This window comes from Schistocerca cancellata, chromosome 3 (genome assembly GCF_023864275.1).
Source record: "Schistocerca cancellata isolate TAMUIC-IGC-003103 chromosome 3, iqSchCanc2.1, whole genome shotgun sequence".
Lineage (NCBI taxonomy): Eukaryota > Metazoa > Arthropoda > Insecta > Orthoptera > Acrididae > Schistocerca > Schistocerca cancellata.
The window spans coordinates 287778091-287804403 of record NC_064628.1 but is presented as its reverse complement, the minus strand read 5'-3'; the positions used below and the strand labels follow the sequence as shown (position 1 = coordinate 287804403).

At 40.2% G+C, this 26313-nt stretch overlaps 1 protein-coding gene across 1 annotated transcript in view; it reads left to right on the top strand.

The window, feature by feature from the left end:
• The window catches only part of LOC126174966 (brefeldin A-inhibited guanine nucleotide-exchange protein 1), a 264490-nt gene that overhangs the window by 17614 nt on the left and 220563 nt on the right, over nt 1-26313 (top strand). Inside the window, exon 3 of the mRNA XM_049921435.1 lies at nt 24408-24554. Coding sequence (XP_049777392.1) covers nt 24408-24554 — 147 coding nt within the window. The remainder of the gene's footprint in view (nt 1-24407; nt 24555-26313) is intronic.

The window sequence follows — 26313 nt, the reverse complement described above, 5'->3', positions numbered from 1 at the left end:
TTACTTGGTTGCCCCATGTCCACCTTCTGAAAGTTTGATGTTTTCGTAAACTCCGTGTTCTTCGCTTCCTTGTCCACACCTCTCAGGGCGTGGATTGTTCAGCCCTTCTCCACCTTTATCGGACATTAGTTCTGTCTCATCTGTCTATGATTGTCAAGTATATGGATCAACTGACCCTTCCACACTGCTCTTCGTGGACCCAGTTCACCGTTGTGGTATTCGTTTAGCCACTGGTGCCTTTCACACTAGTCCTGTTGATAGTCGCCTGGTTGGCACTGGAATCCCTCCCTTTTCAGTTTGTCAGTCCCAGCTCCTGGTTTCCTGTGTCATCACTATTCACCCTTCCCCTGCTCACCACTCCTTTTCTACTCTTTTCATGGCTTTGGGATGTCCTGCATCTGGTGCCTGGCCTTGGGTGGGTTTACTGGCTGGGCTCCTTCTCGCTTCTCTCTGGGCTGCAGATTCCTCGACTTGCGGCATAGGGTGGTGGGGTTTAGGGTTCCACTGGATAGGTCAGGAGTCCACTACACGCAGCAAGCGACTACACAGGTAGCAGGGGTTGTGTGGCATGGACTGGGCGGTTTTTTAGGTTAGATGGCTTCGGGCAAGTACAGAAAGGGCAGCAACCTCAAAGGGTGCGGGGCAAAGTCAGGACATGTGGGGGCCAAGCAGCAATCAGTATTGTAATTGTAAACTGTCGAAGCTGCATTGGTAAAGTACCGGAACTTCAAGCGCTGATAGAAAGCACCGAAGCTGAAATCGTTAGAGGCACAGAAAGCTGGCTGAAGCCAGAGAGAAAATCTGCCGAAATTTTTACAAGGGCACAGACAGTGTTTAGAAAGGATAGATTGCATGCAACCGGTGGTGGAGTGTTCGTCGCTGTTAGTAGTAGTTCATCCTGTAGTGAAGTAGAAGTGGATAGTTCCTGTGAGTTATTATGGGTGGAGGTTACACTCAACAACCGAGCTAGGTTAATAATTGGCTCCTTTTACCGACCTCCCGACTCAGCAGCATTAGTGGCAGAACAACTGAGAGAAAATTTGGAATACATTTCACATAAATTTTCTCAGCATGTTATAGTCTTAGGTGGAGATTTCAATTTACCAGATATAGACTGGGACACTCAGATGTTTAGGACGGGTGGTAGGGACAGAGCATCGAGTGACATTATACTGAGTGCACTATCCGAAAATTACCTCGAGCAATTAAACAGAGAACCAACTCGTGGAGATAACATCTTGGACCTACTGATAACAAACAGACTCGAACTTTTCGACTCTGTAAGTGCAGAACAAGGAATCAGTGATCATAAGGCCGTTGCAGCATCCCTGAATATGGAAGGTAATAGGAATATAAAAAAAGGGAGGAAGGTTTATCTGTTTAGCAAGAGTAATAGAAGGCAGATTTCAGACTACCTAACAGATCAAAACAAAAATTCATGTTCCGACACTGACAATGTTGAGTGTTTATGGAAAAAGTTCAAGGCAATCGTAAAATGCGTTTTAGACAGATACGTGCTGAGTAAAACTGTGAGGGACGGGAAAAACCCACCATGGTTCAACAACAAAATTAGGAAACTACTGCAAAAGCAGAGAGAGCTTAACTCCAAATGTAAACGCAGCCAAAATCTCTCAGACAAACAGAAGCTAAACGATGTCAAAGTTAGCGTAAGGAGGGCTATGCGTGAAGCGTTCAGTGAATTCGAAAGTAAAATTCTGTGTACCGACTTGACAGAAAATCCTAGGAAGTTCTGGTCTTACGTTAAATCAGTAAGTGGCTCAAAACAGCATATCCAGACACTCCGGGATGATGATGGCATTGAAACAGAGGATGACACGCGTAAAGCTGAAATACTAAACACCTTTTTCCAAAGCTGTTTCACAGAGGAAGACCCCACTGCAGTTCCTTCTCTAAATCCTCGCACAAACGAAAAAATGGCTGACATCGAAATAAGTGTCCAAGGAATAGAAAAGCAACTGGAATCACTCAACAGAGGAAAGTCCACTGGACCTGACGGGATACCAATTTGATTCTACACAGAGTAGGCGAAAGAACTTGCCCCCCTTGTAACAGCCATGTACCGCAAGTATCTAGAGGAACGGAAGGTTCCAAATGATTGGAAAAGAGCACAGGTAGTCCCAGTCTTCAAGAAGGGTCGTCGAGCAGATGCGCAAAACTGTAGACCTATATCTCTGACATCGATCTGTTGTAGAATTTTAGAACATGTTTTTTGCTCGTGTATCATGTTGTTCGAGGTAGAATGGGATAGGAATGATGATGGAAATAGGATCACATTTGAGGAAGTGGAAAAAATGGTCAATAGATTGCAGTGCAATAAAGTGGCTGGAGTGGATGAAATTAAGTCGGAACTCATTAAATACAGTGGAATGCCAGGTCTTAAATGGCTACACAGGATAGTTGAAATGGCCTGGGAGTCTGGACAGGTTCCATCAGACTGGACAAAAGCAGTAATCACACCAATCTTTAAACATGGAAACAGAAAAGATTGTAACAACTACAGAGGTATCTCTTTAATCAGCGTTGTGGGTAAAATCTTCTCAGGTATTGTTGAAAGGAAAGTGCGAGTATTAGTTGAGGACCAATTGGATGAAAATCAGTGTGGGTTTAGGCCTCTTAGAGGTTGTCAAGACCAGATCTTTAGCTTACAGCAAATAATGGAGAAGTGTTATGAGTGGAACAGGGAATTGTATCTATGCTTTATAGATCTAGAAAAGGCATATGAGCGGGTTCCTAGGAGGAAGTTATTGTCTGTTCTACAAGATTATGGAATAGGAGGCAAACTTTTGCAAGCAATTAATTGTCTTTACATGGATAGTCAGGCAGCAGTTAGAGTTGACGGTAAATTGAGTTCATGGTTCAGAGTAGTTTCAGGGGTAAGACAAGGCTGCAACCTGTCTCCACTGTTGTTCATATTATTCATGGATCATATGTTGAAAACAATAGACTGGCTGGGTGAGATTAAGATATGTGAACACAAAATAAGCAGTCTTGCATATGCGAATGACTTAGTTGTGATGGCAGATTCAATTGAAAGTTTGCAAAGTAATATTTCAGAGCTAGATCAGAAATGTAAGGACTATGGTATGAAGATTAGCATCTCCAAAACGAAAGTAATGTCAGTGGGAAAGAAATATAAATGGATTGAGTGCCAAATAGGAGGAACAAAGTTAGAACAGGTGGACGGTTTCAAGTACTTAGGATGCATATTCTCACAGGATGGCAACATAGTGAAAGAACTGGAAGCGAGGTGTAGCAAAGCTAATGTAGTGAGCGCTCAGCTACGATCTACTCTCTTCTGCAAGAAGAAAGTCAGTACCAAGACTAAGTTATCTGTGCACCATTCAATCTTTCGACCAACTTTGTTGTATGGGAGCGAAAGCTGGGTGGATTCAGGTTACCTTATCAACAAGGTTGAGGTTACGGATATGAAAGTAGCTAGGATGATTGCAGGTACTAGCAGATGGGAACAATGGCAGGAGGGTGTCCACAATGAGGAAATCAAAGAAAAACTGGGAATGAACTCTATAGATGTAGCAGTCAGGGCGAACAGGCTTAGATGGTGGGGTCATGTTACACGCATGGGAGAAGCAAGGTTACCCAAGAGACTCATGGATTCAGCAGGAGGAGTCGGGGCAGACCGAGGAGAAGGTACCTGGATTCGGTTAAGAATGATTTTGAAGTAATAGGTTTAACATCAGAAGAGGCATCAATGTTAGCACTGAGTAGGGGATCATGGAGGAACTGTATAAGGGGGGGCTATGCTCCAGACTGAACGCTGAAAGGCATAATCAGTCTTAAATGATGATGATGATGATGATGATGATATCATGTTGTTTTTGGAAACCCAGAATCTACTCTGTAGGTATCAGCATGGATTCCGGAAACAGCGATCGTGTGAGACCCAACTCGCTTTATTTGTTCATGAGACCCAGAAAATATTAGATACAGGCTCCCAGGTAGATGCTATTTTCCTTGACTTCCGGAAGGTGTTCAATACAGTTCCGCACTGTCGCCTGATAAACAAAGTAAGAGCCTACGGAATATCAGACCAGCTGTGTGGCTGGATTGAAGAGTTTTTAGCAAACAGAACACAGCATGTTGTTATCAATGGAGAGACGTCTACAGACGTTAAAGTAACCTCTGGCGTGCCACAGGGGAGTGTTATGGGACCATTGCTTTTCACAGTATATATAAATGACCTAGTAGATAGTGTCGGAAGTTCCATGCGGCTTTTCGCGGATGATGCTGTAGTATACAGAGAAGTTGCAGCATTAGAAAATTGTAGCGAAATGCAGGAAGATCTGCAGCGGATAGGCACTTGGTGCAGGGAGTGGCAACTGACCCTCAACATAGACAAATGTAATGTATTGCGAATACATAGAAAGAAGGATCCTTTATTGTATGATTATATGATAGCGGAACAAACACTGGTAGCAGTTACTTCTGTAAAATATCTGGGAGTATGCGTGTGGAACGATTTGAAGTGGAATGATCATATAAAATTAATTGTTGGTAAGGCAGGTACCAGGTTGAGATTCATTGGGAGAGTCCTTAGAAAATGTAGTCCATCAACAAAGGAGGTGGCTTACAAAACACTCGTTCAACCTATACTTGAGTATTGCTCATCAGTGTGGGATCTGTACCAGGTCGGGTTGACAGAGGAGATAGAGAAGATCCAAAGAAGAGCAGCGCGTTTCGTCACAGGGTTATTTGGTAACCGTGATAGTGTTACGGAGATGTTTAGCAAACTCAAGTGGCAGACTCTGCAAGAGAGGCGCTCTGCATTGTGGTGTAGCTTGCTCGCCAGGTTTCGAGAGGGTGCGTTTCTGGATGAGGTATCGAATATATTGCTTCCCCCTACTTATACCTCCTGAGGAGATCGCAAATGTAAAATTAGAGAGATTCGAGAGCGCACGGAGGCTTTCAGACATTTGTTCTTCCCGCGAACCATACACGACTGGAACAGAAAAGGGAGGTAATGACAGTGGCACGTAAAGTGCCCTCCGCCACACACCGTTGGGTGGCTTGCGGAGTATAAATGTAGATGTAGATGTAGACAGTTTTCGTCTCCATTCCTTGTTCTCGTCTACGTCTACATGTACAAAGATACTCCGTAAGCCACTGTATGATATGTGTTGGAGAATACTGTGCCCCACTAATAGTCATTTCCTTTCCTGTTCCTCTCGAAAGTAGAGCAAGGAAAAAAGGTGATGGTAGAATCGTTCGGCATTCAGCTACAAATGCAGGCTCTCTAAATTTTCTGAATACCATTTCTTGGGGAAAATAAAGTCACCTGCCCTCCAGGGATTCCCATTGGAGTTACATGTTGTTCGAACCCACCAGTAGCAAATCTAGCAGCCTGCCTCTGAATTGATGTCGACCATTTGTCTTCCCTACCACAGTCCTCACATGCTCATTCAATTTCATATCACTTTGCAATGTTACACCCAGATATTTAAATGACTTGACTGTGTCAAGCAGGACACTAGTAGTACTGTAACCAAATATTACAGATATGTTCTTCCAACTCATCTGCATTAACTTACATTTTTCCACCCACCTGTCATTCGTCACACCAACCAGAAATTTTGCCCAAGTCATCTTGTATCTTCCTACAGTCACTCAACTTCGACACCTTGCTGTATACCACAGCATTGTCAGCAAACAACCGCTGATTTCTGCCAACCCTGTCTGCCAAATCATTTCTGTATGTAGAGGATAATATTGGTCCTATCACACTTCCGTGAGGCACTCATGACGATACCCTTGTCCCTGATGAACATTGGCTGTTGAGGACAACATACAGGGTTCTATTACTTATGAAGTCTTCAAGCCATTCGCGCATCTGTGAACTTATTTCATATGCTCGTACCTTCAGTAACAGCGTGCAGGGGCATCACATCAAATGCTCTCAGGGAATCTAGAAATATGGAATCTGCCTGTTGCCTATAGTTATAGTATTTCATTTGAGAAAGGGCAACCCGAGTTTCACACGAGCAATGCCTTCTAAAACCATGATGATTCGTGAACGTTACCTTCTCTGTGTCAAGAAAATTTGTTATATTCAAACTGAGAATATGGTCAAGGATTCTGCAGCAAACCAAAGTTAGGGATAGTGGTTTGTAATTTTGCGGGTATGTTCTTTTATCCTTCATATATACTGGAGTCTCCTGCACTTCTTTCCAGTCACTTGGGGATTTGCACTTGGTGAGAGATTTATGTTACATGCAAGCCAGGTAAGGGGTCAGTGCCATAGAGTACCCTTTTTTAAAACCAAAGGGGGATTCCATACAGACCTGGTGATTTATTTGCTTTGAATTCTTTCAGTTTCTCTATGCCAGCAATGCTTATTACTATGTTGTCCATATGGGAGTCTGTCTGATGGTCCATATGGGAGTCTGTCTGATGGTCAGATGACAGTATGTTTGTATGATGCTCATCTGTGGACGATTTCTTGAATGTGAAATTTAAAACTTCAGCTTTCATTTTACTATCTTCAACTGCCATAGCAGGTTGGTCAACAAGGGGCTGAATAGAAGTGTTAGACCAGCTTAGTGATTTTACATAGGACCAGAATTTTCTTGGGATCTCTGTCGGATATTTTGCTAAAGTGTGACGGTGATGGTAGTTCTATGCTTTGTGCGTAGATCCTTTCACATATGCATGAATCTCTACTAACCTTCACTTGTGTTCATTTGTGCACTCTCTTTTGAATCAAGAGTGCAACAACCTCTGCTTCCTCAACATTCTCCAGATTTCATTTATTAAACCATGGTGGGTTTTTTCCATCCTTTATCTACTTACTAGGAACATAATTCTCCAGACCATGACTTACAGTCTGCTCAAACTTTGCCCATAATTCCTTTACATCCATCTTACTGGAAATAAGTGATGTCAATTCGCTGTCTAAGTGAGATGCTAACAACTGCTTATCTGCTCTGTCTAGCTGATACACTCTCCTAGCCTTCTTGACTGATTTGTTAACTTTTGTATTCGTAGTTGCTGTAATGACATCATGATCATGTATCCCAGTTCCAAACCGACCGTGTCGATAATGTCCGGCCTATTTGTAGCTATAAGATCTAAGATATTTTCATTGCATTTGGGTTGCCAAGCTAGCTGCTCAGGACACATTTTCTAAAAACATGTTCGAAAGTATTTCGCCTGACTATCTGTACCTCCACGTAATGAATCCATAGACACCCCAATCTATACACAGAAGGTTAAAGTAGCCTCCAACTAGTATTGTATGGTCTGTGTATTTCACGCTACTGACCATATTCTTTCTTTGAGTGGCTCTAGATCTGTCAGAATGGAGTCTGGTGGCTCTTAAAAACATCCAACAATTAACTTGGTGTCACCTACACCTGTTATACACAATTATACGTGACCAGATTACTTCACTGTCACGCTTAACTTCAAACTCAATAAAAACAATATTTTTGTCATCTGCAATGAGCAGTCTCCCTCCTGTGACCTCTGATCCATCTTTTCGATATATGTTCCACGATTTGCTAAATACCTCAGAGCTTTCCACTTCCAGCTCTTGGTCTGAAGAATAATTTGAGTAGGAAAACTTTCCTGGAGGGCAGTAAATTTGGGAACACTCTTACGAATACTTCAACAGTTTACTGATAAAATTTTGACAGCTGAAGTGTCGTTATTCTGGATGCTGCCTGACTTACCTTGCTGTGTATTTACTGGTGCATGTTTATTGGAGCACCTCAAACTACCGTCTAGCCTAAGAAAAACCTTGTGCACTTCACAAGCACTCTGCTACTCGTAGCTGCTTTCTTTGTGTAGTGCACGGCTAACCTATCAAGGGGAGTCCTACAAATTCCCACACGATAATGCAAGTCTAGGAATCTGCAGCCAAAACTGTCACATAGCTGACGAAGCTTTAGTTGAGACCTTCCACTCGGTTTCAAACCAAAGGACCCTGATCAGTTCTGGGAACAACTCCACCAGCCACCTGTCTGAACCGAGGACAGCCGCAGGACCCATGTGACAGGTGTCATTAGTGGCTGGTGTGAGCCACAACTTCCAGACAATACATGCTGCACACTTGACAGCCACAGGCAAGGCTGCCTCCACATGTTGAATAGGTTCTAGTTCTTCTAGAATAGGGGTCTGATTCTTGAACCTGACATTGTCACATCAGATCCTCACAGTTGGTTTGAACTAAATAAATAAGATTGTAGTTGCAGCATCTTTTTACGTAAATATATTTTCTCACATTTTAATGTATCATATAGTATTTTGATTTTTCACATTAACAAAGCCAAAATTACTATGTTCGCACAAAAATGCAAAAATACATATGATCACATCAGAGACATGCTTATGACTACTACTACACTCTGCAGAAATAACAATATTCCAAAGGGTTTACAAATTTTCTTAACAAATAAATTTGTACTAGTTTCTATTACTTTATTAATTTCAAATATTATTTCATAAATGAATGCAGAAATAAATACAGTAAACAGTACAGATTGCATTATTAATAGCAGAAATTTTAAGTGTGCCAATAATTTGTAATTTCAAATTTTTCAAAGAAAAATAATTTTAACTCTACAGTCAGAACTAGTACTTACCGATTATAACATTGATACTAAAATATTTTATAAAGTAATTGCTTTTCATAAATTTTAGCTCGAAATCTAACACACTGAGTATAAAATTACATCAAAGTTTTCAGAAAAGGAACTGAAATAATATTGACTTTTCCTGCTACCCCTTGGTCTCTGCCATCCATGACTTCTCACCAGGTTTGGTGATGCTGTTTGTTTGGTTGATTTCCTTTAGGATCCCAGCGACGTGGGTATTCCGGGTAATGAACTTGTTGATCATCTGGTTTGGTGAGTGGCGGGGGGTGGGGAGGGGGGGTAGTGGCCACCTAACCCCTGTTGTCTGTACTCATCTGGGGCAGATGGCAGCTTTATGTCAAATTCCTTTTTGGCAAGTTGTGAGGTGACTCTTGGGGGTGAGGGGGAGGGGGGGGGGGGCTACCGCAGTGCCTAATAAACTTCATGCCGTCAGTGAGACTCCCAACACTTAGTGTTCTTCCTTCTGCCTCTTCCAGTGGGGATCTACCATCCTGTGCCGTCTTGATATCGGCCATACTGGGTTGTTAGGTTGATGCATGGTTTTTTACTCCAGAATGAGCCACCTGCCCCCCCCCCCCTACACACACACACACACACACACACACACACACACACACACACACACACCCCATCCCCGCCTTCCACCCATCTTTGTAGTTGAGGGGCACCTACCACAGTGATCCATATTCTGCTGGAATGCCCCCGCCGTTTGGTTCTTTGCACTAAATACAATCTCCCACTTTCCTTGTTCCGGAAGTTAGTGGATGATCCTTGCATGGTGCAGGGGTGGGGGTCAAGGTGTGCATGTACATTTTAGTATGAATTTTGAAGACCTGGCTGTCACTCATGGAAAGCAATATAGGATCCTCATCAGCTCACTACTACCAATGTTCTTTCACCAGAATTAGAATACTGGTATCCATGTAACTTGCTCATGGTATTAGTGCCTGTGACAACGATACTCATAGTAAACTGGTAAGCCATTTGTCAAGAAGTGACCAGTGCTAAATGTCCGCTGAGTTATATTTGCAGCAGTCGCAGCCAAGACGTCATAGCTTCTGAATCTCAAAGGCTGGGATCAATATGATCAGTTACCACACTGATCAGTTGTCTGTAGAATCATCACCTCTCACGTGGTTCAGTGCGTAGTAGGCTTCGACTCATCATGCTTTTTGAAGTGCAGGTAGCTTCGTCCCCCCCCCCCCCCCCCCCCAATAGAGTAACCGATGAATGTTGTTATCTTCTCAGGATATTAACAGCTGCTTAAAGGGAATGTCTGAATTGCACCTTGGGATTGCTCTTATTGTCTCTATGATGAAATTAAGAGCTTTGGCCGCTTCTCCACTCTCTTTTAAGTTGATTTTAGAGCCAATACACGAATATATAAAAAAGGAAGCAAAATTATCTTGAATTGGCCAAGAATGAAATGTTCTTTTCATTTGTGCCACTTGCCTAAAACGGAACCACAAATACCTAATTCAGTGTATCTGTAGATGGCTTCAAAACCTATTCCTTCTAGCTGCAAATCCCTTGCCTAATACAGCTTTATGTCAATCGGTACAGCATTTGGTTTGTATAAAGAAACAAAGATGTAGCATAAGTGTATCTAATTTTATTTTAGGTGTATTGAGGACCATAAGTAATTTAAAACATATACAAATTATATAACAGTTGTATATTATATTACACCTACATTGCAATTTTGTTCTGTTTCACTTTCAAGATGTAACCTGTCTCATACCCAGCTTCCTCTGCATTCTCAGAACTTCACTATTCATTTTCTATCACGCTCACTCCCCTAACAGCCTTAATAAAAAAATTTATTGTAAACAAACGAAATGTTTCGAGTCTTACGACTAGGCAGGTCACAGTGAGTTTTTCTGGCGGTTCCCTCTAAAAGTTGCCAGTTGTCCAGAAAACGGTATTTGCAACGTTAACAGCTTCATTTGCCAACATTAACCAATGCCTCATTGGGACAAAAGTTTAGAACAAACTGCAATTTTTGGCACAAAATAAGCTTTTTCCCCTTAAAAATGGAATAAATTCTTTCATAGGAAATTTTGTTTCCTAGAAGTCTTATTCTCCTAACATTTTTGCTAAAACTTGCAGATTTAAATAGTAATTAGTATTTTTGAGGTGAAGGCATAGTGCGCATTCTCATGAGAGAATTTTCATGTAGAGGTATAAAACCATCACTACCTTCAATTAGATGTGCTTTACAGATTTTATTTTGTTGTATTTTTCATGGTGAACACTAAGAAGGATTTAGTTGAAGATATTTTCAAAAGTGAATGGAACACCGTCCAATATAAAATGAAGCAATTCAAAGAAACAATATTATGAAAAGTTGCTGTTCTCCTTATAGCAGAGATGATGCGTCACAGATAGGCACAACAAAAATACTGTCACAAATTAGCTTTTGGCAACTTTGTAGAAAACAGACAATGCTCGCGCAACCCCTCACACGCAAACGCACCTCATACACAGGAATACAGTCTTGGGCAGCTGAGTGTGGCTTCAGCTGCCAGAGACTGCAGTGTGTGTGCACGCACATGTCGTCTATTTTCGACAAAGGCCTCATTGGCTGAAATCTTATTTGTGACAGTCTTTTTTGTTGCGTCTATCTGCAACTCAGCATCTCCGCTATATGCTGAGTAGCAACTTTCGTAATATTGTTACATTCCATCCTGGATTTTCCATTGCAATTCAAAGACAAGATGATTAAAGCTAGTGGGAAATTCGTAACAAATAGTTTTCAGTTTATTTAATCAATCATATAAATAAATTGTGCAATTTATGTATTTTTAAATTTTACATAAAATTTTGCAGTTAATTTTTTAATAGCTTAGATTAAGTTATTTTTGAAGAGCGAAAAAAAATTGTCTGTTTTCAGATACAACTAGTAAAAGCAACTGTCCTTGTTCCTGAATTAAGTTTTACCTCATTTTTGCTTTGTCATAAACATTCCTGGAACAGTTCACTATTTTTGTAGTTGTAAATTATATTGGCTTGATATCAGTATTTAAAAATTTGTTTTCGATTTCAAACCTTAAGAGAAGCAGACAGACAAACAAAAAAAATTTATATTTTTGCCCATTAAATGGTAAAATTATGCTTTTACATCATAATCAGCCTCATCATTTTCTACCTCGAATAGTAATTCATTGACACACTTCTTTTTCTCTTTCCTAGTTAGATCAACAAGCCTGAAATTTTTCCAAAGTGTGTGACTGACGACTGCTGCTCATCTCCATTTTGTAGTTAAGAACTTTTAGAATTCTTCTAAAATGTGGTAGCAACACACTAAATACAGATGATTGCTCTTTAATAATTGGTCCTAAGGTGACCAATATTTTCTTTCATTATATGATAACATATTGCCAGGATTTCCCTGTCCCTCATTGTTCAAGTACTAATAATAAAACTTTTGACTGAGTGATAGTCAGACTATTTTAGAGCTGGGGAATGCCTATGAACAAATCTCCATTGTCACAGATAGATGAAATTGTTACGTTCTCAATGTTCTCATTACTGTATGTAAAATTTTGGGAAGTAACTTCCCACTGCTGTGCGCTGCAGCTTCCTTTAAATTTTAGATCATATCTGTTTTTATAGTCAGAACAACTTTCAGAATGGCATACAGGATGTCTTTATATAGGTCAGCAGCCATAAAAATGCACAAATACAAAAAATTTATCAGTCTTTCATGGACTTTATTATTTCGGATATAGATTACACATTTTGGCCAACTGTTATCAGATCAAATGCTTTAAAACATCAGTACTAAGTATATCACCAAAATGTACACATTTGTATAAAGTGAACAAGATTCACTGTGTGTGTGTGTGTGTGTGTGTGTGTGTGTGTGTGTGTGTACTTTTACTAGAGAAAGAGCTGAAGTTCAAAAGCTAGTGGAAATACTGCTTTCTGTTGCATGTTCCTATGCCTCACAGGTCAGTCAGCTGTAGGTGAGTGGTGCCCTTTCTTTTATTTTAAGTAATAAAGGTAATTCTTCAGTTTAACATCTCTTCAGTATTGTGATGATACTGTCTCTTTATTTTTGCTTATACTTCCTCTGCTTGTGGAAAATTGTCCTCCATGCCTTGTTAAGTCTTTTCCACTTCCTCTGATGTGCTTCTAATTGTTGCTACAGATTCCAGTTCTGTATATTTCCATTTTCAAAAAACAAAATATATGCTTCACGTAAGATTTTTTCATATTTGTCTAATCATGTCATGTTAACTGATTGATGTTGTTGTTGTTGTTCTCTCTCTCTCTCTCTCTCTTTTTTCCCATCTGATTTATAAATTGCATGTCAGTATTTCTCATACAACCATGTCCTTTTCGTCTGTTGCGTAACAAAATCTACCTGTATTCTGTATCAACTTTGTCAGTGCATCCTGCTGATAGCCAAGATCAAATAGATTTTTGTCAAAATTATACTTGAAAGATACTTTCTAATTTTGAGCAGTGCCAACAGATCTAGTAGGTTTTTTATTTCTTCCCACTCCTCATACAGTTTTCCCAGCTTTTCTTTGATGTGTCTTTGTTTGATGTGTCTCACAGCTGTTTCTTGTGTTGAAAGTATTGAAGCTTCCCTGTGATTCAGTTTCATTTTGAGCATACTATAATATAAACTGTGAAAAGGATATACTGCTACTCACTGTAAAGATGACATGTTGAGTTGCAGACAGGCACAATAAAAAAGACTGCTACACATTGAATTTTTCTCCAAAGATTTCTTCAGAAAAAGAAAACACACACACACACACACACAAACAAAAATCAGCCACACTTCATGAACATGTGACCACTATCTCCAGCTGCTGCCGCCAGACTGTGGCTCATAAATAAGATGGCATAGGATGTGCCACATGAATACCCACGGCAATACCATGGATAAATGGTCAGCCTGTTGCTATATTTTCCACTGAGAAAATGTAACATAATGGTGAAACTGACTCATTCTGAATCACAGTGGTAGATTACAATTATGATCAATAAAACATTCAAATGATTGACTAGGGGATCCCCTTTCCCTACAAAAAAAAATTGCCAGTTGCCCAGAAAAAGATACTGTAAAAGTTTCAGGTGAACTTCATAATGTTTACATTGAATCATTGTGGTTAAAATTTAGAATAAAAGCGATATTTAGCACAAAAAGATAATTGTTCTTTCAGAGAGTGGAAGCCATTTGTCCTAGAAGCCATATTTTCATCTTGAAACTGATATTACCAATAGGAAATTTTACCTTTTTCATGTTTTATTTTCATCACTTTTTTGTTAAAACTTGTATCAGCATTTGCTCTGCACATTTTCAAACTGTTACGTTTGTTAAGTGAATTTTAAAGGACAGTGACTGTACCTTCAATGACTACAGCATCAACAAGCCCAGGTTAAAGAAAGCAGGCGCCATTTTAATTGTTCATATGTCTATAAATCAGTGGAAATAGTCATCTAATTGCAAAGTCTTACTCAGTTTATTTGACCAAACAATGGAAAGCCCAGTTTGGAATATCAACAGTATTATGAAAAGGATAGATTGCTAATCACTGTAAAGATGACTCGTTGAGTTGCTAGACACACAAACCACCACACCTACGCACTCATGGCTGGTATCTCCAGCCACTGCAGCCAGATTCTAACAATGAAAGCAAATGAACTTTTCTCACAGTTAGTAATAGGCTAGCAGTCATTCTTCATAATATGCAATAAAACTGTTTTCCGAGACTTTTAACTTAGTAATCACTGCTAATACTACCAAATAGCCACAGTATTCTCTCCCTAGCAGCATCTACATATGTCTGAAAACTAAATTTAAGACAAACATCAACTGTGTTTTATTACCTGATGTTTGTTTGTTAGTTACTTGTTCCATGGATCATCTGAATTACTGTTTTATTGAAATGGTATGGAATGAGTCAGTTTACAGGATATGTGTGCATGATTACTGTTAAAATTAATGAACACTTTTTTTACTGGATACCATTTTTTTAGTATAAATTCATCAGTGGAATAGCTGTTGTCCAGGAGAAATGATTTTAAATTAGATTTAAAACTTGCTTACTACCTGCCACATTTTATGTTATTAGGCGTATGATAAAATTTTTTTATTGCTGTGCATTGAACTCCTCTCTGTGCCACTAAGTCATTTTCCCTCTGGTGTTGCTGGTATGTATGTCACTATTCTTCTCAAATTGTGATCCTAGATTATTTATGACAAATTTCATTAGCGAAAATATGTATTGGGGCAGCAGAGTTAAAATGCCTAGCTCCTTGAAGAGGAACCTATGTGATGTCTGTGGGTGAACACCACATGTTATTCTTGCTGTTCACTTTTGTGCATTTAATACTTTCTTTCTAAGTGATGACTTACCCCAGAAAATTATTCTGTACAACATTATTAAGTGGAAATACGTAGAATATGTCAGGAGGTTGATATGTTTATGTCCAAGATTAGCAATTATACAGAGAGCAAAAGTAGCTGAACTTAATTGTTTGAGAAGCTCAGTAATATGCTCCTTCCAGTTCAAGTTTTCATCAATATGTTCACACAAAAATTGGGAGTTTCTACCCTACTTACTGATTCCTGCTCATGTGCTACATCAGTTGTTGGTGTGACTCTATTTGTTATAGAGAACTGAATGTAGCTTTTTTTTTTTTTTTTTTTTTTTTTTTTAGGAGAGTCCATTTTTAGAGTAACGCCTAATAAATCTTTGGAAAATATCATTTACCAACTCTTCTGCTGCTTTCTCTCTTAATGCTGGTGCTGTTTATAAAAAGTGCTGGTTTTGCTGCTTGAATGTTAAGTGGCAGGTCATTCACATAGATAAGGAATAAGAGTGGATCCAAAATTTAACCCTTTGGGATTCCTTTTATTATTCTCACCACAGTCGCTGAAATTTTCTACATATCCAACATCGTCTGCATTATTCAGCACAGACTTTTGCATTCTGTTTGTCAAGTATGATTCAAACCAGCTGTGTGTAATGCCCTCAGTTCCACAAAACTTGAGCTTTTCTAAGAATCACAAGGATTACCTGTCAGAAGGACTCTGCCAGCTGTCATATTCATCCACCTACAAACACTGTCACAGTGACCCCATTCCAGAAGTGCAGTAGGATCCCTAGTCCCTCCTCAAATAGTTAGGCGCATCCCAGAATCTCTCCTTATGTCCACCTCTCTCCTCACCCTTGCCATTCCCTATACTCCTAACTTCTACATGCTTCCTAAAGTCCATAAACCCAACCACCCAGGATGCCCCATTGTGGCCAGTTACAGTGCCTCTACTGAGAGTATCTCTCCTTTCTTAGACCAACACTTTCAGCCCATTACCTGCAACCTACCTTCCTACATAAAAGACACCATCCATTTTCTCCACTGACTCTCCACAGTTCCTGACCTTTACCCCAAGTGACCCTGATTGTCACTATTGATGCCACCTCTCTTTACACTAACATCCCCAACGCCCATGCCTTACCACTGTTGAACACCTATTCCATACCAACCACCTCTTTCCTTGTCACCATGACCATGACTATATCTTTACCCACAATTACTTCTCCTTTGAAGGTATTACCTACAAACAGATCTGGGTTGTGGCTATGGGCAATCACATGGCACCATCGGTGCCAACCTATTCAGTGGCCATTTAGAGGAATCCTTCCTAAACATCCAGAATCCCAAACCCCTCACCTGGTTCACATTTATTGATGTCATCTTCGTGATCTGGATCGAGGTTGAGGACACACTATCCACATTCCTCCAGAACCTCAACACACTGTCCCAAATTCGCTTCACCTGGTCCTACTCAACCCAACAAACCACTTTCCTTGATGTTGACCTCCACCTCAAAGATGGCTATATTAGTACCTCCATCCATATTGAACCTGCCAACCACCAGCAATACCTCCACTTAGACAGCTTCCATCCATTCCATATCAAGAAGTCCCTTCCGTACAGCCTAGCCACCCATGATCCTCACATCTTTAGTGATGAGTGGTCCCTCTCAAATTATACTGAGGGCCTTATTGAGGTCTTTACAGACTATAATTACCCTCCCATCCTTCTACAAAAACAGATCTCCCACGCCTTATCTTCAGTCACCCAGTCACCCAGTCTCCCAAAGTCCCAGTGTCCAACCAGAGAGGATCATTCCCTTCATGACTCAGTATCCCCCAGGTCTGGAGCCACTGAATTATAGTCTCCGCTAGGGTTTCAACTACCTCCCGTCATGCCCTGAAATGAGAAATGTCCTACCCACTATCCTTCCCACCCTTCCCATAGTGGTATTCTGCTGCCCACCAAACTTACACAATATCCTCGTCCATCCCTACACAGCCCCTGCTCCAACCTTGCCTCATGCCTTGTAGTAGACGTAGATGCAAGACCTGTCCCATACATCCCCCCATCACCACCTACTCCAGTCTGGGTACAAACATCACCTACCCCAACAGGGGCAGGGTTGCCTGTGAAATGAGTCATGTGACCTACAAGCTAAGGTGCAACCCTATGCTGCATTCTACATGGGCATGGCAAACAACAAATTGTCTGTCTTTATGAATGTCCACCGATAAACTGTGGCCAAGAAACAGTTGGACTATGCTATTGCTGAGCATGTTGGCAAACACTACATCCGTCATTTTAGTGAATTCTTCACAGCCTGTGCCACGTGGGTCCTTCCCCCAACACCAGCTCTAGTGCACAGATCAGAACTCTCCTTGCAATATATCCTACATTCCCCTAACCCTCGTGGCCTCAACTTTTGTTAGTCATTCTCCTTATCAATCCAGTCCCTTCCCTGTTTCCATTCTAGCACTACCCAGCCCTCTATACTACCAACGCATCCCAAGTCTTTTTTCTCTCCTTTTCCGCGAACCCCCCTCCCTCCGTCTAACCTCCCAAGTGCCCCTATCTGTTCCGTTTTCCACCTCGTCCCTGCACATTCTCCGCAACACTTTACTGTCCCTGACCCCTACCATGCTATCCCTTCCTCTCCCACCCCAGCCCCGTCCTTAACTCCATCTAGTTGCCTCTCCCATAATGCCCTGCTGCTTGCAGTCTGGCTCTAGGTGCCAGAGACTGTAGTCATGTGCGCGTTAGTTGTGTTTGCGTGAGTGTGTGCATTTGTGTATGTTGTCTACTTTTGACAAAGCAAACTTTCCGACAGTCTTTTTGTTGTGCTTTTCTGCGACTCAGCATCTCCGCTATATGGTGAGTATCAACAATTCTTTTCATATAATGTTACATTCCATCCTGGACATTCAATTGTTGGACTTTGTGATTTTATTCCATATTTTGTGTATGAACATACCTTAGAGACTGTGTGCCCATTGTAGTAACAGTTTCTGTCTTCTTCGGTGTGTGTCCATTATTTTTGAAATATCAAAACACAGCCTATTTACATTTCTATTATGGAGCCCCTTTTGTTAATAAAATCTCTTATATCATTTCTTTATTAAAGGGCTTACACTCCATAACTGAAATATGGCATGAGCACATATACTTACAAATTTGGCTTTCCATTCACATACATTTGCCTGCTTGTTTGTGAAATTCAGAACTCCTTCACACTGTCCAATATCAACATTTCACTTTATTCATACAAACTTAGAAAAGTAGAAACATCCTGGAATCCAAATGACGGTGTGTGATCCTTGCAAAGGCTAATAAAATAAGCCAAAGTGGGAGAAAGTTCACTTATAATGCAGCTGTGTGGCTGGATTGAAGAGTTTTTAGCAAACAGAACACAGCATGTTGTTATCAACGGAGAGACGTTTACAGACATTAAAGTAACCTCTGGCGTGCCACAGGGGAGTGTTATGGGACCATTGCTTTTCACAATATATATAAATGACCTAGTAGATAGTGTCGGAAGTTCCATGCGGCTTTTCGCGGATGATGCTGTAGTATACAGAGAAGTTGCAGCATTAGAAAATTGTAGCGAAATGCAGGAAGATCTGCAGCGGATAGGCACTTGGTGCAGGGAGTGGCAACTGACCCTTAACATAGACAAATGTAATGTATTGCAAAGACATAGAAAGAAGGATCCTTTATTGTATGATTATATGATAGCGGAACAAACACTGGTAGCAGTTACTTCTGTAAAATATCTGGGAGTATGCGTGCGGAACGATTTGAAGTGGAATGATCATATAAAATTAATTGTTGGTAAGGCGGGTACCAGGTTGAGATTCATTGGGAGAGTCCTTAGAAAATGTAGTCCATCAACAAAGGAGGTGGCTTACAAAACACTCGTTCGACCTATACTTGAGTATTGCTCATCAGTGTGGGATCCGTACCAGATCGGGTTGACGGAGGAGATAGAGAAGATCCAAAGGAGAGCGGCGCGTTTCGTCACAGGGTTATTTGGTAACCGTGATAGCGTTACGGAGATGTTTAACAAACTCAAGTGGCAGACTCTGCAAGAGAGGCGCTCTGCATCGCGGTGTAGCTTGCTCGCCAGGTTTCGAGAGGGTGCGTTTCTGGATGAGGTATCGAATATATTGCTTCCCCCTACTTATACCTCCCGAGGAGATCACGAATGTAAAATTAGAGAGATTAGAGCGCGCACAGAGGCTTTCAGACAGTCGTTCTTCCCGCGAACCATACGCGACTGGAACAGGAAAGGGAGATAATGACAGTGGCACGTAAAGTGCCCTCCGCCACACACCGTTGGGTGGCTTGCGGAGTATAAATGTAGATGTAGATGTAGATGTAGATGTAGATGCATATGAGAGTAATTTTCTTTAATATATGTACAAGCGACAAATACATACTGTACATAAAAAAATTTGATATCCTGTACAAGTTTCTAGATATCTTTGTCAAGAAGTATTTGGATGCAAATATTTGCTACATATGTTATTGACCAGTAAATTTAAGATGTCTCTACATTTTGGCACAACATATTAAATTTATTAATTTTCTGTAACTCAACCAATTCTGGTTGTAAATGCCTTTGTATGAGGGCTATTCAGAAAGTAGGAAATGTTTTGGCATTAAAAAAAAAACTAAGTACAAGAAATAAATTTTATTATATGCATCTGAAAGAGCGACTGACATACTTTTCCACATAGTCACCCAACACATTGAGGCACTTAACATAGCAGTGGACAAGCTTTGAGAGACCTTCGTCATAAAATTCTGCCGCCTGAGACTTCAGTCAGTGAGTCACGCCCACCTGGAGTTCCACGTCGTCATCAAAGCACTGTGTTGCAAGCCAATTCTTCATCTTGGGAAACCAAGTGGAAGTTGCTTGGTGCAAGGTCAGGGCTGTAGGACAGGTGAGGGAAAATTTCCCATTTGAATTAATTAAGGAGTTCTTTAGTGTGGTTTGCTGTGCGAGATCGGGCATTGTCATGCAGAAACATAATTTTGGACGTCAGCTTTCCTCAGCATTTGTTTTGAACTGCTCTTCTAAGGCTGTGCAAAGTTTGACAGTACAGGGCAGAATTTATGGTTGCTCCACGTTTGAGAAAATCAATAAGAAGCACACCTTGCCTGTTCCAAAACACTGTTGCCATCAACTTCCTTGCTGACAAGGTTTGCAAGCATTTTATTGGTTTTTGGGGGGACCTTGTGTGCCCCCACTCCATGGACTGTAATTTTGTCTCGCAATTGACGTGTTTCACCCAAGTCTCATCACTGGTTATGATTCCATCCAGTAATGAATCGCCATGTTTGTGGTAGTCCTCCAGAAATGTCAACGTTGCCCCCATTCGCTCTTCTTTATGGTGCTCTGTAAGCATTTTGGGCACCCATTGTGCACAAAATTTGTGGTAGCTTAGCTTTTGAATGACAATTTCAAACAACAAAGTCCATGAAGCTTGTGGAAAAGGAAGCGAAAGCTCCGTTGTTATGAAGCAATGGTTTTCATGAATCATTTCATCAACTTTAGCGACAAGATCATCAGTCACAATGCTCGGGCGTCCACTCGTCTCTTCATCATGAACATTGGTTTGGCCATTTTTAAACCAAATGTAACATTTCGAGACAGAACATTCACTCATTACATTATTTCCCTACAATTTGCACAGTTCACGATAAATTTCTGTAGGTTTTAGGTTCTTTGCCAACAAAACCGTATCGCAGACCGCACCTCACAACTGGCAGGATTTTCGATTGCAGCGCACATTTCAAATTCGAATATTGAAAAAACCAGATGCGCAGAGGAGTTCCTGCTGTCACGGATGGATGCCGACTGAGCTGCCAAGCATGCACATACCAAAATATACGCGGTTAGGGTGCGCCTAGTGGAGTCAGATGTAATCGTTCTCTACTTTCTGAATAGCCCTCATTTCACAATTCTGAAAAGGATAGATTACTGCTCATCGTATAGCAGAGACGCTGAGTTGCAGATAGGCACAACAAAAAGAACGTCAAACAAGTAAGCCTTCAGCCACAAAGGGACCTTAATTGAAATCGGACAACATGTATTTCATTTGTATTTTGATGTCGCATTTGTAAGCCTCACACACCAAAAAAACATATTGATGTACATTAGTAGTTTTAAAAAGAGGTAGCATCACATACTTAGTAAAGTTATTAAACTGCATTTCAAGCAACCAAACTGTTGATTCATTACAAGTTACATACCAGTTGGAAGTTTAGAGAAACATCCATTCCTGTTGTTGGGGAAAAAAAAAAAAAAAAAAAAAACCTGTGGTGAACTCTGTTGCTTTCTTTGTTTCCCAGCTTTCTTGAGGGATGAGCGATGCATTTTATTTGTTCTGGAGCATGTAATTTGGCACTGAAATCCTTGTTTATTGTTTATCTAACAGTGAAAGTACATCACCATTTTCCAATCCCTTCCAGGTTGTGGAAAATAGGTGTGAAGTATTAGCAATGAAAGGAAGAGATATAGTACAAAGCAAGTGAAAATGCCATAGAGGTAATGTGTTGTATCAGAAAGTCCTGTGATATGTAGTGTAGATTGCTCAGCACTTTAACACATTGCCATCTCTGACATTTTCAACTTTATCAAAGTTAACATTTTCAAACAATGGAAAATCCAGGATGGTATAATGACAGTGTTACGAAAAGGATAGATTGCTACTCACCAAATAACGGAGATGCTGAGTTGCAGATAGGCATAAGAAAAAGGTTGTCAAACAAGAAAGCTTTTGCCCAAAAAGTCATTCTTTCTAATTAGACAACACACTCACACGACCACTGTCTCTGCCTGGCCTCGGCAGCCAGAGGTGTGTGTGTGTGTGTGTGTGTGTGTGTGTGTGTGTGTGTACACACATACACAGGCATGCGTGCGTGTTTATCTAATTCAAAAGAATGTCTCTTTGGCCAAAACCTTACTTGTGTGACAGTCTTTATGGTGTGCCTATCTGCGACTCAACATCTCCACAGTATGGTGAGTAGCAATATATCCTTTTCATAACAGAGTTAATAGTTCATGTTTTAGTTTTGTGGTTGAGTGTTCTCCAGCTGTAACGGCATTCACAGAATGTGAATGCAAAATTAATACAGATAATATTAATCTCAATATCTGTTTATTGTGTTTATCTCAGTAGTCACTATTATACTGAAAAATACCACCAACTGCTGATGTATGGAAGCAACATGTACTTTCTCACTATGTTCACACGTTTTGTCTTTAATGAATTTTATTTACAGACAGTAGGAATGAAACTCCACAAAGTTATATGGAACTGTTTGTACTGGGTTATGGGAATGTTTCATTAAAAACAATCAACTTATTGGTAATAGTCAAGAAGTTTACTAACAGATGTGTTCTTGCACTCTCCTGAAAGGCAAAAACAGCAGAGCTCCTGCAATGCGGCATGAAAAGCAACGTTTACAAATTAGAGACTTGAACAGTGGAATGAACACACAAGGTCTGCAATTGGTTCTCTTTTGAAAATAATCACCACTAATGGAACATTTGTGGTTAGTCCACAATTTTGCAGCACTAATTTAATTTGTTTTGTGTCAAGTCCCTACTGGACATTTAACACAGAACATAGTATCTGTAGGAAAATACTCATCCTCCTCCTCCTCCACCACCACCACCACCACCACCACCACTACTATGAAGTTCATCAGTTTTGGTGAAACTTGTCTCATTGTGAGACATGGTTCACAGTTACAAAGAAAAAGTCATATGCTAACAGGTCATTACAAATAGACCCCCAGTAGTGTGAACTGCCTTGTTTTTTTTTGAGTGGCTGTCTAATGAGTACAGGATATGGACTGAGAGTAAACTGAAGGAAGATGAAAGTAATGAGAAGTAGCGGAAGAGAGAACAGCGAGAAACTTAATATCAGGATTGATGGTCACAAAGTAGATGAAGTTAAGGAATTCTGCTACTAGGCAGCAAAATAACCAATGACGGATGGAGCAAGGAGGACATCAGAAGCAGACTAGTGCTGGTGAAAAGGATGTTTCTGGCCAAAAGAAGTCTACTAGTATCAAACATAGGCCTTAATTTGAGAAAGAAATATGTGAGAATGTATGTTTGAATCACAGCATTATATGGTAATCAAACATGGACTGCAGGAAAACCGGAACAGAAAAGAATCGAAGCATTTGAGATGTGGTGCTACAGATGAATGTTGAAAATTAGGCGGTCTGATTAAGGTAAGGAATGAGAAGGTTCTGTGCAGAATCGGAGAGAAAAGGAATATGCGGAAAACACCGACAAGAAGAAGGGACAGGATGATAGGACATCAGTTAAGATGTCAGGGAATGACTTCCATGGTGCTAGAGGGAGCCTAGAGGGCAAAAACTGTAGACAAAGACAGAGATTGGAATACATCCAGCAAATAATTGAGGATGTAGGTTGCAAGTGCAACTCTGAGATGAAGATGTTGGCACAGGAGAGGCATTCGTGGCGGCCCATGTCAAACCAGTCAGAATCAATGGCAGATACATATGGGAGACGCACGGGGCACCCCCATCTCCCTTGTGGGGCTGCCCACATTGCCACCCGTACTGCCCCAGCCAGTCGGCACGCGTGCTATTCGTTCCTTTCTTTCGTCAGTCGACAGTGGAGGAGGATCGACTTAATGACTTAGCTCTGTCGAACACTCGCCCTGACATTGATTGTCCTATTGGCAATGTAATTAACCAATTTGCCAGGAAGAATAGGCACATAGAATTCATCATTTAAGGAAGAGAACCACAATTGTAACTTTTTTATTTCGTAAGATGGCCTTATAAAAAAAAAGTTAAAATTGTGGTTCTCTTCCTTAAATGATGAATTCTATGTGCCTATTCTTCCTGGCCAAGCAGGTTCAGAAGGATGTAAGTTGCAGTAGGTACTAGCAGATGAAGAAGCTTGCACAGGATAGAGTAGCATGGAGAGCTGCATCAAACCAGTCTCAGAACTGAAGACAACAACAACAACAACAACAACAACAACAAGATGGCATTGTCTTGTATACGTGTATAATCAGTTTAAATAAACCTTTCTTAAACGTTGCATGTGACCTGATTATTTTTTATTATGGTAAAAGTAAAGGTAGCTCAAGATACCTTTAGCACCCCCTCCTTGAGGTTTTTCTGTATCTGTCCCTGGCCAGAAGACTGATGACTCAAAAAGTCTTCATTTTGTAGTACTGATGTTTCGTTTAGATAGTAAGCCAGCTGCTAATTCTCATAAGGGTGAATTCTTGTAAATTAACTTCATATACTAAATTAGGTCGTAATTTGTAACACTCCAGGTTTATTTTCAGAAATAATATTAAATAAAATGCTGCTACAGGTATTAAGTGGAATGATTAAGTGTATGCACATTATAAAGTAGTGAATGTTGTGTTGCAGAAACTTATTGCGTACGGTCATTTAACTGGAAATATACCAGATTCCACAACACCTGGGAAGTACCTTATAGATAGAATAGTGGAAACTATTTGTGGATGCTTCAGTGGGCCACAGACTGATGAAGGTGTTCAGCTACAGATTATTAAGGTAAGTCAGTTACATTCATTCTGTTGTCAGCTTTTTTATTTATTTTGTATTTTGCTCTTCTAGTGAAAGAAAGAAAGATAGCTGAATTTTTAAAGTAGTTAATTAACATAACAGAGAGAATCTTCTGTGCTCAGTTCTCCCTAGCTTGTATGTGTTCTTTAAAAAATACACTGTTGTACACCATAAGTTGTGCATAAAGATATTTTACAGACTGGTATTCTGGCATATACCACACCAGCGTTGGCATCTGATACAGAGAATAAAGAAATAAATATAGTAGATATTGATGTCTGTAACATAAGAAGATATTGTATACTTTACTGCAGAAATGAAGTAGAAGGTTACTTACATATTGTGAGTGTCTATGTCATAAATATATAGGAAAGTTCTGATAGAAAATAAATAGTTTAGCAATAAAGGGGACCACTCACTCAGTCACAAAAATGTTGTGTCAGTGAGAGACACACACAAAACAGAAACAAAACTCACAAACTTTCAGAACCAATCCAAGTCAGAAGGGACGCGCGCGTGCGTGCGCGCGCGCGCACACACACGCGCGCACACACACACACACACACACACACACACACACACACACACTAGGCTGGCTGGATACTCTAGCTTGACAAAGGATTTATTTTGAAAGCTAGCATGTTTCCTTTCTCTTTTGTGTGTGCTTTTCGACAACTCAATACTTCTGCAATTTGGAAAGTGGTCTCCTTTACTCCTTAATTATTAACTTTGTAAAAATTTTATACTTGCAAACACATTGTTTGATATAGACATACACTATATGTAGGGAACAGCACATTTCCTCTATAATGCGTACAAAATGTTCTTATTTTACAGGCACTTATATGTTTACATTTATTTCTTTGTTCTCTGTATCAGATGCCATTGATTATGGGCTGTACACCTGAAAACTGGTCTGGCAATCAAATATTTTTACATGCAGCTCATGGTGTACAGCAAGATATATTTTTAACAAGTAGCAGAGAGGGATAATTTTTCCACCCATAGTCAAAACTACTTGTGTACCATTGATTTATATCATTACTAAGAAAGCAAACAAGGAAATGAAATTGTTACTTTACTTAAATATCTTCGGTTGATGGGTACATCACTGCAGATGGAGATGTCACACTACTGAATTGTGCTATCACTAAACCATCAGATTCTTATAATTTTTATTTAATTGTCTGCTTTCTGCTGTGCAATAGCTATCTTCAGATGCTACAATAAAAGTCCTTAGCATCCGAAGATGGCTATTGCATAGCCAAAACTGGTAATTCTATTCAAAAAGCTGTTCAATAAAGTCCGTTAATTAAAAACTATGTACTCACAATCACTCCCCAGATGGTGATTTTATGCCAAATTCTGTTCATTAGATTCTTATTCAAAGGGCTTCAATGTCCCACCTTGTCACACAGATTTAAGTTTTGTATGGTTTCCTTAAATCAAATGGGACACTACACCCCAGTTTTCTTCCCTTCCTCTTTTCCTAGGTCTGGCTCCACACATTGAAGTGGTCTTGAATGCCTCAAGCATAAATAGCGTACCTTTGTTCAGCCTGTTTTACAAAGTCAGTCTGATATTTATTGACACAAAATTGCAGTGCTGGTATCTGATTTGTTGGATGTTCACTTGTTAGATGTTCACTAAAATTCTTGAAATGCCTTATATCTCCAAATCCAGAACGAGGTTTTTTTCAAAGTTTCATGCCAGATGTAGGTGGTCGTCTTGCATTGATGGCATAGGA